This window comes from Talaromyces amestolkiae (genome assembly GCF_001896365.1).
Source record: "Talaromyces amestolkiae strain CIB chromosome Unknown scaffold37.1, whole genome shotgun sequence".
NCBI classification, from domain to species: domain Eukaryota; kingdom Fungi; phylum Ascomycota; class Eurotiomycetes; order Eurotiales; family Trichocomaceae; genus Talaromyces; species Talaromyces amestolkiae.
The window spans coordinates 20,055-34,321 of record NW_024468073.1 but is presented as its reverse complement, the minus strand read 5'-3'; the positions used below and the strand labels follow the sequence as shown (position 1 = coordinate 34,321).

The window sequence follows — 14,267 nt, the reverse complement described above, 5'->3', positions numbered from 1 at the left end:
CCCCCCCCGCCCATGCCCTCCCTCCCCTGCTCCTTCCCTCCGTTCATATAAGGCAATCTATCACGCCAACAGTTACCTCTATGTTTCTCTCTCGCCTCTCCTCTTTCTTCTCTGTTTCATCCCCCTCCCGCTGCTTCAGACTATAGACCGAACAAAGCTGCGAACTAGTAACTACTGCTCCGGACTCGCTAGTACGTACGTATGCCCCGCTCCATCTGCGCAGTTCTCAATGGATGGATCTTCATCCGTACTCCACTCGCTTCCCCGTACTTTCTTTCAGTCCTCTGCTTTCAGTGCTTCGATATGAACAACCCGCCCCCAACTGTCCATCACTCACCGAATCCACTCGTCTTTTAGAATCAAAAGCCATTTGCTTTTACTTCATACGTTGTGCGACCTGCTACTCTTTGTCTGACTCTCGTCTTAACTAGCGATTCGGAGACCAATCGGATCCTTGACGTCACCGCACCGCACTACAATCATGCCATACCTACGTTGATCCTGCCAAACGAAGAAGCTTACTCCCCTTATCTGCGACTGAAACCGCAATCTATCCTACCTTCTGAAACGACGTTACTCGACCCCTGGAATCTGTGTGATCTTTATCATCCTCGATAGTCATGTCCAGCGATCGGGCTGATTCTCCAACATCGACCTCTCCGCCTTCCCAGCGTCGCCTCTCTTTAAACCCGGCATCCTTTGGCGAATTCTTCTCGAAACCGAACAATTCCAACATGAATAATTCAACAAACAACTCTTCCTTTCCCAACCCTATCACGACGGCTGCCGCTGCCAATGCTCAGTCTGGCCGACGACGCATGTCTATAACTACACTGGGCCTCTCTGGTTCTCCAACCCAGCCCTCCCCCTTTGGCGCCTATGCGGGCCGTCGTGAGAGTCTCTCTAGTTCGGAGAGCTACGAAGACGCTGTGGACGATATCGAACATTCTCCTGCCAACAACCCAACGTCTCCTTTGGCTAGACGCGTCTCGTTCGGTGCACAGGCATTGAGAGACGTCCGTGGAGGAAGCGGTACTGGAAACGGTAGATATCCCTCTTCTGGATCGTCTCCTTCGGCGACGCGGCGTCATACTGCATCGTCGACTAGTTCCACTTTTTCAAGAGATAATCCTTCTTCTTTGTCTTCATCTTCATCTTCTGCTGCTGCAGGTACTAGCACTCAAAAGCTTAAGAATGAGAGATCTGACCAGTCTTGGCGACCTCTAGGCGAGGGTTTCAACTGGTCCGCCGCCCTCCGGACCAGAGCCGAACGGGCTCCCTCTGTCGGAGGTTCATATCCTGCCTCTTCGCATCTGCAACCATCCATGATGAACCCAAATGATCCGAGTGCTCATCAGCGCTCTGCTTCCATTGCCATCATGGAGCAACCCACCCGTGAGATTCCCAGGGAGCCGCGACAAAGCAAACCAGATTTCTTCCAGGAGAAGATCCTTCGAGCTGATTTCATGGATTAAGTCGTTGGATATGATAAGTCTATCTATCTTCGGGACGTTTGCATATTTTGAAACGCACGTTATCCATTACATCGCCACACACGAGAGCTAGTCGAAGGCTCTTTAGGGAGCGATTTTTCGTGCTAAATCCTCTTAAATTAGATTCCAGTGACATCGGCGAGTTCGTGCATCAGTCTCATTGTCGAAAATGGTGTTGTCCATTCCAAATATATGACAGCAATATTCTCTATTTGCGAACACAAGTTATTCACGAATATGAAGGCGCATGCCACTGGATTCGTGTGGTGGTCACCGGCAAAAGCCAGTATCAAGTATTCTCGCTGAAATTACGGAATAGGGCTCTCGTCATCATTGCATATGCACCTTATATATGGTCATTGTCCAACACTGGGAAAGGAGTTCATTGAAAATGTATTACTCATGATTTCTTTCGTCCTCGAAACGTCCTCGATCGGGCACAGAATCGTGTAGGCGCCGAGGTCATCTGGTGTCCCCTTTTTTTCGATCGACTTTTCTCAATGTCAGAAAACCCACTGTGACAAAAACACTGGAGTTGCGAGATGTATGAATGAATGGTGTATGGGTTGAGGTCATTTGCAATTCGTCCTTTCTTATTTTCAACTTTCAAATTCGGAATTGTAACATTTTACTACCCAGACTGGAACTTGGAATAAGGAATCTGTCATTTTATCAACCTCCTTGTATGCTTTGAATTCAAGTAACGAATCATGAATGGAAATTGGATCAACTGTATCCCATTCTACGAGGCGTATGGTCGTAAATATGAATCATGTGTGCTACTGTTATTAATTAAATGTCTATAAGCATATATAGAAAGAACAACATCATTCAAAAGGTGAGTTTGTAGGCCACCTCAATAAGGAATACCATTAGTCAACAACTGGAACTGATCGTAGCCCTTTGTCGAGATATTCAAGTAACTCTTGCGCGTCAATTCCCGCATATAATCCGCCGCTTCCCGCTCAGTCTTGTCAAGAACGAATCGATCACGGAAATTCTTGATGGTGTCTGGTTTGAAGCAGGGCAGACCACTATCAAGCATCATCGTGACGATCTGGATAAATTTCGTGGCGTGCGGCCGAGATGAAAGGAATGCTTTGACTGTGAGCGACTCAAACCATTGATAAGGCTGTGTTGTTGTTGGATCGTGGGAATGTGCCCCGGGTATTGGGAGACGGAGTGTCGAGGATCCCGATGGCGATGAGTTGGAACTATTAGATGAGGAGTTGTTAATACCGCCTGTGGAAATACCATTGGTTATGCTACCGTTGGTATTGCTGCCTGTAAGATGTGGCCCTCCGCCCATAACTGCTACCATCTCAGAGGTCAGTTTGAATGGTGCTCGCTCGAAGCGAACACCACCCGGCGCAATATCGAAGCAGAATCCAAAGTCGATATGAATAATGTGGCCTGCGTCGTCGACCATGATGTTGCCATTGTGTCGGTCTTTGAATTGAAGCAGGTATGAGATGACCGAATATGATGCCATACTCTTGACGAAATTGGTGCGCGCCTCCTGAAACCTGGTAGATTCTTCTCCACCGTATTTAGAGACAAAGTAGTCATATAGTCCATTGACTGCTTCGCGGCCAAGCATGTCCCGCGAGATTGAATTCGGCAGCACATCAATAACTCCACAACCCGGTGCAGTGGCTGTAACACGATATGGGAAAACCCAAACGTCTAGACCGACAGAATTGAATACGTTTCTGAACGCTGCTATCAATTGCAACGCCAAAACGTCTTGTCGACAGTCATCTCCGACCTTGAAAATTGCCGACTGCCAGACTTCGTATGTCTCTTGATCTTCCGATTTCTTCTCACCAAGTTGTGTCTTGCTTGTTACCCGGTTGCCTTCAAGCGCTTTCGTCTTTTGAATTCGGAACGTGGCCATGTATGGCGCCTTCGCATGACTTTGCAGCGGTTTTCCTGACTTCCGATCAATTCCGACAACTATACCGTCTGGATTGCTGGGCAGGTAAACTCCAACTTCCACTTTGATTTTGCGGAGCTCTTCCTCAATTTTCTGTTTCTTTTCGGGTTTGCTCTTCTTGATGTATGGACGTAATTTACCGGAAACGTCAGTAATTTCATTAAAGAAGGAGAATTCTCGCTCATAGAAATCACGTTCTTCTATAGAGAAGCTGGACACTAGCCTGTCCATTAATTTGTCCAGTGTAGGTTTGATCGAGTCCGGCTACTCAAAATTAGAAACATACTAGAAATTATCAGGGGGGACTGGTCTTGCGGATCAAAACATACAATTTGAGAGTCTTCATCTTTGTAGGCGTTTGCCTTCATGTTCCAAATCACCTGATGAGCGAACAACTGAGAAAGTTTGGCAGACTCATATATGTATCGTTCGACATAGCCCAGAGCATCGTAGCGCAAAGCCTGTACAAGTTGCGGGACGAAATAGAATCTGACATCAATAGAGTGACTTTCTAAAGCTCGCATGGCATACTGAAGTATGAATGGGTGGTTCCCGTAGGCTGGTAAGAAGTATGTAAGAGCTTCAGTAGGAGACACTGGACTCCAGTACAAAAGATACTTTGCAACATATCAGCTGCAGTTATGATGAAGCGGTGATTACTGAATACTAGCGACCATATCAACTTACTTTTAATTGATGGGTTACATCTGCCGGCAAAGAAGAGCCAAACATCATTTCCAGACTCTCCGGAACTTCCACAGCTTTCTCAGGATAAGTAAGGAGTAACCAACGCACTTCGTTGTGGATCTTCGGTGACGGAAATCGAGTACAGATCTGAATCGCTAAGCTTGCATTTTCGGCCCAAGCAGTGCGAAGCAGCTGATCAATGATAGCCTTCTCCTTTGGTTAATATTCAATATCAGCATATTCTTAGAAGAAAATGCTTACCTCAGATTGATTTTTACCTCCGAAGCCCGTTATATAGTGCTTCTTTTCTTGTTCTAGGGGGTACAGCCAAACCCTGAGGCGCATTCGTTCGTTCTCAATCAGGTGTTGTAAAAGTTCTTGTTTTCCTCGCAATGACTGACGACGGCCCACGTTAGATGAAAAAAAATTGGTAGTATACTTCAATGCATCTTCAACATCTTTCAGCACTTTGTCTTCGGCTTTTAGTTGAAGGCGATTACCGCCAAAGGACCATCTGCAAAATTTCTTTTGGTAAGCTTGTATAATTTTCAGTAAAAGTGCGATTACTAACCTTGGAGGATGTCTGAACCAGCTAAGAGCGGCTGATAATATCTGGTCTTTCAATTTCCACTTGTAGTTGCGGCTCTGCGTAGTCGAGTATTGAAGTATTCTCAAGCCTAGCAAGACGATATGGAAATGTACCTCCCGGGAAAGAGGGTGACCATTGGTACGCTGTAAGGCAACAAGTGTCCTGCTTATTGCTCGCGAGAAGATACGTTGCAAATGGGGGCTTGCCAACCGTATAGCATTGAAGTGACTTTCGAAGAACTGCAAAATGCGCAGATGAGGAGATAAAACGTCTTGGGCCCGTTGCTGCTCTTGGAGAAGTGCTGTCTTATCTGAAGGAAGTAGTTCTATAGCCGTGAAGAAAGGATCTGGGTGACTGCAACTGGTGAGTACGTATCTTCCAAATTTCGCAAGCAAAATTACTCGAACTCACTTGAAAGCAGGGTTGAAAATACCCTTCCTAGCTAGAGTAGTAGACTCCCAAGCGGATGCCACCTCCGCCAAGATTCTTGATTCAGTCTTTGGATTCTCATTGATAACACCTAGCCAGATTGACACGCCGAACTTAATTGACTCCTTAGTGAACAACCGAAACGGTATGTCAACAAGATAGTGAGCGATGGAGGGAAGGTCATCATCACTTCTACAAAGCAATGCTGCAGCCTTACGTAGTGCATCATGTAATTCGTGGCTAGACAGATCATAACCAGCAGAGACCCTGAGAGAAAGCTGCTTCAAGAGATTTTCGATCACTTCAATGTACCGCTCAAGGTAGGGATCAACCGTGCCATCTGCGACTTAAAATCATTAGTGGAGATTGATAATACTTATCGGGAAACCTACCCGTCTGGTCAATCTCCTTTCGTCTTCCATTCGCTTGGGAGAATTCGGAATATCTATATTCTTGACGAGTGGTATACTGAGCAATCAAATCAGAAGCACAGTTGACGTTGTCAGCCCCGTAGCTTTCAATGTGGCCTATAGAAGGTATTAGAACAACGGTTGATTCTCTTGTTATTGTTAACAAGACGTACTCAGTCGCGGGTCACTTTGAGGTATTTGGGATGCCACTTCAAGAGCAAATGAGCGTCCCAACGAAATGTGGCCATATGCACCATCGTCTTCGTACTCGGAGAGATATGTCTAGCATGGATTGTCAGTCAACGTAAGGCTTTCTGGAAAGTCAAAAACTTGGTACCTGTAAAAGACCTTTCACGTCCAACGGAGCGAGGTTGATGGCGACTAGCATCCAAGCTTTGGCGTGAGAATGGAATAAGTCCAGAGTTCGTTTTCTCGATTCGTGATTATCAGATAATTCAATTGTCACGTCGCCTTTCGTGAAAATCGACCTCCATCCGTATTCGTCCAGGTCATTCTCGAGGCAGGATGACCACATGATAGTAAGGAGGTCTAACAGAACGAAAAGCGGAGTTCTGTCACAAAGAACGGATGGGGACCGACTGATTATCTTGCTGGCGCAGTCCAGAGCCACTTCCTGAACCCGATGTATGCGATGACAGCCAGTAATGAAAATTCCCGCGAGCTGCTTGGATAGGTGTGGACTAGTAAAACGTTCGCCGGCGCCCGAGAGAGTCTTAGACAAATATATATCGATGACTTTGTCCGCAACAGCCTTCATGCATTTTCCCAGCTCAGATGAACTTAGTGTTGGATCCAAGAAATAGAGAAGAATCCTTGTACAATCTCCGGCCATAGCTCGAAGACTCTCTATCAACAAGCTCGCATTCAAGAAAATTATTTCCTGATAGCCGATGCGCTTGAGGCTAGACTCATGCTCTGGAAGTTCATTGCTGAGAAGCTTCCTCTGTTCAGCCAGCCGCTGGTGTCCCATGCCACGTCTCAAAATGATGTTGAGTTCAACATCACTTTCCAATATTTCGGTCCGATTCTCTGGAACCAGAGGAGGCGACTTCTCCGCAATAGCACATAGCTCATTCCTGAATTGCCGACCAATATCAGACTCAACTGAGATCCCATGCACGGCCATGTTGAACCAGGCATCGCGGAACAAAGCAGCTGTATCTTCGTCATATTGTGTAGGCTCGCTAACATCCTCTTCTTCACGCACATCATTCGTAACCAGAAGCGCAAGTGGCTTAAGATATGGAGTAATATCGTCAGGAGACAGAGTAATATCTTTATGTTTATCATGTCCAAGATCTGACACATCGCCTTTACTGACAATGCCTTCCAGCAAATGCACGAGATAAGTGGCTTTGTGAGAGGGACTGTGCCTCAGTGCCAGAGAGAGACGATTTCTTGCATTATGAACTGCGTCAGCGATGATACCGTGGTCCCTAAGCACAGCTTCTTGGTGGAGGCGGGTGTAGAATTTCAATAATAGCTGGAATTCTGAGTGCTTGTTGATCAATGCTAAGGTAGCAGTCTCCTGTATGATGCATGCATCGGCTATGATGCTAATTCTGCCGATTTTCTGTAGGAGCATGGATTGAGCAAGAGCTGCAATGTTCTCATCCTCACAGTTGACAGCGATTGTGACAATGGCATGAATAACGTTACGGTGCGTGACTGTAGAATCCTCCTCGCCATTATAAAAGAGAGAGACGACACTGTCGGCATTTGAATGATAGGCATCTACTGTAGGACTGGTTTCGAAGGTCTCAGCAGGGAGTTGCACTGGACGCTCAGCACCCGCCGCTATCGGGCTCAAGACGTTACCCAAGGAGTAGAGCGTGGTGATCACGAAATCTTGTGACAGAACTTCGAGGATTTTGGCGAGACACTTGGCTGCAACTGAGATAATCGATTGACTTGTGCCACCTTGCGTTATGAACTTCAGCAGGAGATAGCTTAGATTAGAAGCATTGGCAGGGAAAAGCTTCGCAGTACCGGCAATGACTTTGAGTGCCGTGGTTGCCAGATCAGAAGCTGCCATCTGACTCTGATCGGCTACAGTATCCTCAAGCCACGAAAGCAACATGTCAGTGTCGGCCAGTTCTTCGTTCAGGGTCATGCAATTCAGGAAAGCGACTAGGCATGAGGCCTTAACCGAAAAAGCAAGTTCCTGTTGCCACTGGGAGCCAATCTGCAGGTAATCCGCGCCGTCTTCAAGAAGTTGTATTTTGCCAGTCAAAACGACGACAAGGTGTTTGACCAGTGTAATTTCTTCAGCATCATTGAATGTCTTTGCCAATATTTTTCCATCTGCGTACTTCTCTAGGAATGATGCATCACTCGGAGCAGCGCACATTAGAACTGTAGTGATTGTGCAGGACTTGATAAATCGCGAGAAGCACTGTTGCAACAACATAGCTCCTATCGGCCGCCGTTGGGCGGCGTATCTTCGATTATATCTCTTCCAATCACGCGAGGTGGCATCGGTTGCAGTCGAATTGCGAATCTTCGAAGCTGCAGTCTCCACAGCCACGAGGAAGTCAACGGACAGTATGCTTCCTAAGCGCTCAACAATTGCGAGCTTCTCGGTTGCATTCCACAACTCGGTAGAGTGCGAGGCAGCTTCCAGAAGGCCGACCAACGAAAGGGCGGTGATCAAAATCTCGATTTGTCCAATGGTGCCATCGAAATCGGGTCGCTCAATTCCCCCTTTCACCATCCCCTTCACAGCCCGCGCGCAGTTATTTAGATATGCCATGATGGCGCCAGTGGCATGTTCGCGGACCGAGGCATCGTTCACACCCAGATTCAGGAGCCCCTTAGTCAATCCATGTGTGAGGGCCTCCCAAGGAGACGGCTTGATATCGTGCAAGAAAGGTGACGTTCGAAACTTTTGGCTGTAGGATTCTGTCAAGTGTCCGGCGAACTGCAAAGCGAGGTTTAGCATCTGGTCATGGCGAGTAACGTTTGACGAGGTCTTGGTCAGAGCAAGGATGATTTCAAGTTCCCGAAGTGCCTGTTGATACGCATTAGATTGAAAATATGCCACATCAGTGAGTCCACGAGCCAACGAACCATAGGAGCTCTTCCGTGTGCCTGAGAGAGCCCATCCCTGAAGCCACCCGATTTTGAACTTTGTGGCCTGCACTCGTTGATCAATCGGCTAACACTAGGTTTCGAGGAGCTTTCTTGGGAGCCCAAGGTATCCAGAAATGCGAGACGCTCGAATGCTTTGCGTCTGAGACCGGAGGTGAGACTACAAACCGCATATGAAAAAGGCTATCAGTATCTGTTCGGCCGGTAAGAGGGTTGTACTCACGCATCCATTCTGATAGTAGCAAGCTCCAAGACGGAGCAGATAAGTCTGTCTTGTCAAGATGCGGGCATCAGAGGGAGTTGTCAAGAGAAAGTGTCGAGGAAGGAGCAGACATGGAGCTCCGAGGCTAAACGACCCCCCATGGCACCTTCCGCGTCACCCCCAACAAGCTTGGGCCAAAGTTGGCAGGGAATTTGATTCTCTGTTGATTTTTCTTCATTTATTTATTTTTGTTATAATTTTATATTTAGATAATATTTATTCTCTATATGACAAATGCCCTAACAACATGGACCGTGGAACAAATATTGCTTCGCGTCCATGGGTATGATATCACAAGCCGCAGCTCTCCTATAGGTTGTTTATTTGTGTACAGCACTACGCATAGAAGAAGGCATGGAGGAAATAATGGATTTTTTGGTTGAAATCATTTGACCCCTCCACCCTTTCTTTGATCCCTTGGAAGTATTGGTTGAGGATTGAGAAATAGCCCATCGTTGCCTAGTCTTTCTTCCTGTTGTGTCGTAGTTGCGGCTCCGCCTGACTACTGCAGCCTTCTCCACTGCTCAATTACAATTTAGAATCTACAAGTTACAATCATCAACCTCTCTGGGCTCCATTCTACATTGCAACCTCGTTTGCGAAAGATTTTTGGTGTTGCATCTTTCAAACCATGAGATAATTCGGTTTGATAAACCTTCTCCTCGCCCACCTGTTGGCTTGTCCCCGTGTCTTCGTCTGACTCGTCGCAGAAAACATCTGATCTACTCAATAGGCTTGTTACACGCGTCATTGCTCAACTTTCAAATGGCGTCTCGCAATGAGCGAAGCTCGTTGAAGCGTCGTCGAGTATGTACTTGCTCGTGTTTGGATTTTCTTGCTAGTGCTCTCGCTAATTGTCATGGATCCTACAGGAAAGCGAAGAGCAGCCGGGCATCACAAAGTCACAGAAGCCGCGACGTTCAGAACGATTGGCCTCTCAGACCGAGACAACAACGACAACCGTCACGAAGACCCCAGTCAAACATACATACCTCCCCACGCCTTTGACACACCATGATTCCACAGCTACGGATATACAAAAAGCCACGACCATCACACCCGAAGGACGTCATATCGCAAGTCCAGAAGAAAGCCTGCCAGTCTTTTCGTCTCCGCCTGGTGACACCCAAGCGCTTTCTCAATTTGTCTACCCACCGCGAGCTTTCGCAGACGATGTAGAAGATGAAGCTGCAGAAGGTGTCTGGGGTTATTTGATTCCTCTAGATGACAAGGCTGGACATGCTCTGGTGCTGAAGAAAAGGAATAGCTGTGACAGCGGCTCGTGCGGCCAGACCGATAGAGAAGCAACAAGTTCGCCCAGTCGGAGCTCGAAGAAGCAGTCAAAGACCTCTCAGAAGCAAGTCTCTGCCAAATCGCCAGGCTACCCCCCAGGTGGCTATCTGATTGGGCGTCACCCTGAATGCGGTAAGCTAAAATCATTACAAATCCCACGAAACATGAGCGCACTAACGTAATGTGTATATAGATCTTGTACTAGACATTCCAACCATATCTAATCGCCACTGCTTGATCTTCAATGAAACAAGAAACGGAGACGTCGTTGCTGTCATTGAAGATCTCTCCAGCAATGGAACCTTTGTTAACGAAGCTATTTTAGGTCGCAACAAAAACCGGGAGCTTGAGGATGGCGACGAGGTCACAATCATTGACGAGGCTCGATTCGTCTTCCGGTATCCTCGAATAAGGGACACCAGTGGTTTCCGCCAACAATATAGAATCCTTCAGCAACTTGGAAAGGGCCATTTTGCGACAGTTTACCTCTGCGTAGAACGTGCTACCGGTAAGAAATTTGCCGTGAAAGTGTTTGAAAGGCGCCAGAGTGAGTCGCAGAGGTCACAAGCCGAAGCTCTTCAACAAGAAATTGCTCTTTTGATGAGTGTCAATCACCCGAACGTTTTGTGTCTCAAAGATACATTTGACGAGCGCGACGGTGCCTACTTGGTTCTGGAACTTGCCCCCGAGGGCGAGCTCTTTAATTACATTGTGAGAAAGCAGAAGTTGTCCGAGAGCCAGACTCGTAAAGTGTTCCGCCAACTGTTCAATGGTTTGAAGTATCTGGTAAGCTAGCCTAGTTTATTGATACTCAAAAACATGGCTAATCCTCATTCTACAGCATGACCGGGGCATTGTGCATCGTGATATAAAGCCGGAAAACATTCTTCTTGCAGACAAGAACCTCCACGTGAAGTTGGCAGACTTTGGTCTTGCCAAAATCATTGGAGAAGACTCTTTTACGACTACATTGTAAGTTACTCTTCGATTGGCGAAGCTGTCCAGAGCTGACTGTGTCCAGATGTGGAACGCCGAGTTGTAAGTTTAGGAAAAGGTCCAGTAGAGATAATACAGGCTAATGATGAGACAGACGTCGCACCCGAGATTTTGGAAGAGTCCCGGCACCGGCGTTACACCAAGGCTGTTGATGTTTGGTCCCTAGGCGTGGTGCTTTACATATGCCTTTGTGGATTCCCACCCTTTTCCGATGAGCTATGTACTCCAGAAAGCCCGTACAATCTGGCGCAGCAGATCAGAATGGGCCGATTTGACTACCCCTCCCCTTATTGGGATTCCGTCCCGGACATAGCGTTGGATCTAATTGATCGAATGCTCACTGTGAATGTTGAGAAGCGAATTACAGTCGACGAATGTCTCGAGCACCCTTGGCTGACCGGCAAGTTCCCAAGCGTTGCTGACAGCACAGACGGTCTGACTGGAGCCATGGACCAACTCGATTTCTCCAGGCGAAAAGTTGAGCGCGAACGGACGCTGCTCAGTTCGATCGTCGATGTAGAGGTCCATGATGTCGTGCAAGACGACGACGAAGAAGTGAAAGTCTTTCGTAAAAACCCAGCCAACAAACAATCTCAGAACCATGTGCATCAGGGGCATGAGCCGAAACCGGGTGCGAACCGCCCGCTCGGTGAATTCGCTAACATGGGTGGTCGCGGAGACCAAGTCTTGTACGAAGATGGGACAAATACTCGCTCTCCTTCCAATGGTCACCTCAAAAATTAGGCCCGACTACGTGGCCTTCACTATTCTTATCCGAGAGAGAGATCATGGTGTTAATTGTTTCTATACTTACGTGCGTTGGAGGAGTCTACGAGGCAATCAGAGCCCGATATAAAAAGGAATGTCAAGAATTGGGGGGCGTTTGTTTGTGTATATCATTAGTGTTAGTATCTAGTCCCTTAGAAATGAACAGAGAACTGTCTATAACATGATTAATATTGGCGGCGATTGCATTGGACGGAGCGTTGGCTGTTCGTGGCGTGATTCCGGGTAGAAAATTAAGGACACACGCGCACTATGCCATTTGCGGCTAGTCAGGGCCCAGTTGCCCCTGGATAAGTAGGCAGCTTGGCGGGCTTCAATAATTTATTAGCACCAGTCCAGAATCTAACACACCTGGTTGCGTTGCTACACTTCTCATCAACCAGCGCTGCCTTGCAACCCTACAAAGACACGCTTTCTCCGTTCGGACGGACTTTCGACTGCTGACCCAAGCGATTGCTACTAAGCCCGTAACCAAAACTGTCATACATCATGGGGCTTTTCGCCGCCGCCCTCGACAAAGTCTGCCAACAATGCTCGACGCAGTCAATCTACGTGCTCGCTGGATTGGGCTTCGCCACGGTCATTGTCTTGAGCGTCGTGATCAACGTACTGGGTCAATTACTGTTCAGAAATCCAAATGAACCTCCTGTCGTGTTTCACTGGTTTCCGTTCATTGGCAACACAATCAGCTACGGTATCGACCCGTACAAATTTTTCTTCGAAAGTCGCAGTAAGGTACGCAGAGCTCATGAAACATGGAATCGCATCCGGATAAATTGACTAACTCACTCGCTGCGGACAGTACGGCGACATCTTCACGTTCATCCTACTTGGCAAAAAGACCACAGTCTTCTTGGGAACCAAAGGCAACGACTTTATCTTGAACGCGAAATTGCGCGATGTGTGCGCCGAGGAAGTCTACTCACCTCTCACGACACCTGTATTTGGCAAGCATGTTGTGTACGACTGCCCTAATTCCAAGCTCATGGAACAGAAGAAGGTGAGAAAATACCAAGACTAAGCCGTCTGCCAATAGCAAGTGCTTATTAGACGGTGATGATGCAGTTTGTCAAGTTCGGTTTGACCTCGGATGCGCTACGTTCCTATGTTGAATTGATCACCAAGGAAGTAAACGAGTACGTTGCGAACGCTAACGCCTTCAAAAAACCCCGCGGAACCATCGATGTCGGTAAAATCATGGCAGAAATCACAATCTATACCGCTTCTCGATCGCTACAAGGCAAAGAGGTTCGAGACAAGTTTGACTCGACATTCGCTGAATTGTATCACGACCTTGACATGGGCTTCGCGCCTATCAACTTTATGCTTCCCTGGGCTCCTCTCCCCCACAACCGCAAGCGTGACGCCGCCCAGAAGAAAATGGCAGAAACTTACATGGAAATCATCCAAAAGCGTCGTCAAGCGGGAGGAGAGAAGGATTCTGAGGATATGGTCTGGAACTTGATGTCTTGTGTCTACAAGGATGGCACCCCGGTCCCCGATATTGAGGTTGCCCATATGATGATCGCTCTGTTGATGGCCGGTCAACACTCTTCGTCTTCCACCATTTCTTGGATTGTTCTTCGACTAGCCTCGCAACCCAAGATCACCGAACAGTTGTACCAGGAGCAAATCCGAGTTCTAGGAGCCGATCTCCCCCCGCTTACCCATGAGAACTTGCAAAAACTCGAACTTCAAGCCAACGTCATCAAAGAAACTCTTCGTCTACATGCGCCGATTCATTCCATCCTCCGTGCTGTCAAGAGCCCCCTTCAAATTGAAGGTACTCCGTACGTCATTCCTACCTCCCACAACGTTCTCTCGTCCCCCGGAGTCACTGCACGATCCCCTGAGCATTTCTCCGAGCCTTTGGACTGGGACCCTCACCGATGGGATGGTGTCAAGGCCACCGAGGATGACGAGCAAATTGACTATGGCTATGGTCTTATCAGCAAAGGTGCTGGAAGCCCCTACCTGCCTTTTGGAGCTGGACGTCACCGTTGCATCGGTGAGCAATTTGCCTATGTTCAATTGGGTGCCATCTGTGCGGCATTGGTTAGACAGCTTAAGTTCACGAACTTGCCAAATGTTGAAGGTGTTCCGGCAACTGATTACTCTGTAAGTCCTTCGCCGACAATCACGATTACATACAGCTTGCTTACACATTCTCTTACAGTCATTATTCTCAAGACCCTGGGCGAACTCTGTCGTTCAATACGAGAGAAGAGATGCGACTACCAAGGCCTGATATGCCCAAGCTTTTATTAGCATGTCG

At 47.6% G+C, this 14,267-nt stretch overlaps 4 protein-coding genes across 4 annotated transcripts; 3 read left to right on the top strand and 1 right to left on the bottom strand.

Annotated features, from left to right (window-relative positions):
- Window positions 1-734: 734 nt before the first annotated feature.
- BHQ10_010361 (uncharacterized protein) lies at window positions 735-1,475 on the top strand (the record flags this gene model as incomplete). The annotated part of the gene is made up of 1 exon (XM_040872983.1): window positions 735-1,475. One exon carries the CDS (start codon window positions 735-737, stop codon window positions 1,473-1,475), a length of 741 nt encoding a protein of 246 aa, XP_040738863.1.
- Window positions 1,476-2,349: 874 nt separating this feature from the next.
- BHQ10_010360 (uncharacterized protein) lies at window positions 2,350-8,886 on the bottom strand (the record flags this gene model as incomplete). Its single annotated transcript, XM_040872982.1, has 13 exons — window positions 2,350-3,693; window positions 3,759-4,046; window positions 4,117-4,329; window positions 4,378-4,630; window positions 4,688-4,761; window positions 4,819-5,059; window positions 5,117-5,474; window positions 5,527-5,661; window positions 5,718-5,826; window positions 5,882-6,093; window positions 6,145-8,575; window positions 8,635-8,815; window positions 8,879-8,886. 13 exons carry the CDS (start codon window positions 8,884-8,886, stop codon window positions 2,350-2,352), a joined length of 5,847 nt encoding a protein of 1,948 aa, XP_040738862.1.
- Window positions 8,887-9,682: 796 nt separating this feature from the next.
- Window positions 9,683-11,950, top strand: BHQ10_010359 (uncharacterized protein; the record flags this gene model as incomplete). Its single annotated transcript, XM_040872980.1, has 6 exons — window positions 9,683-9,724; window positions 9,790-10,342; window positions 10,404-10,996; window positions 11,052-11,182; window positions 11,232-11,248; window positions 11,301-11,950. The coding sequence occupies 6 exons, from the start codon at window positions 9,683-9,685 to the stop codon at window positions 11,948-11,950; spliced, it is 1,986 nt and encodes a 661-aa protein (XP_040738861.1).
- A 531-nt stretch (window positions 11,951-12,481) lies between these two features.
- Window positions 12,482-14,240, top strand: BHQ10_010358 (uncharacterized protein; the record flags this gene model as incomplete). Its single annotated transcript, XM_040872979.1, has 4 exons — window positions 12,482-12,727; window positions 12,795-12,992; window positions 13,058-14,110; window positions 14,169-14,240. The coding sequence occupies 4 exons, from the start codon at window positions 12,482-12,484 to the stop codon at window positions 14,238-14,240; spliced, it is 1,569 nt and encodes a 522-aa protein (XP_040738860.1).
- Window positions 14,241-14,267: the final 27 nt, after the last annotated feature.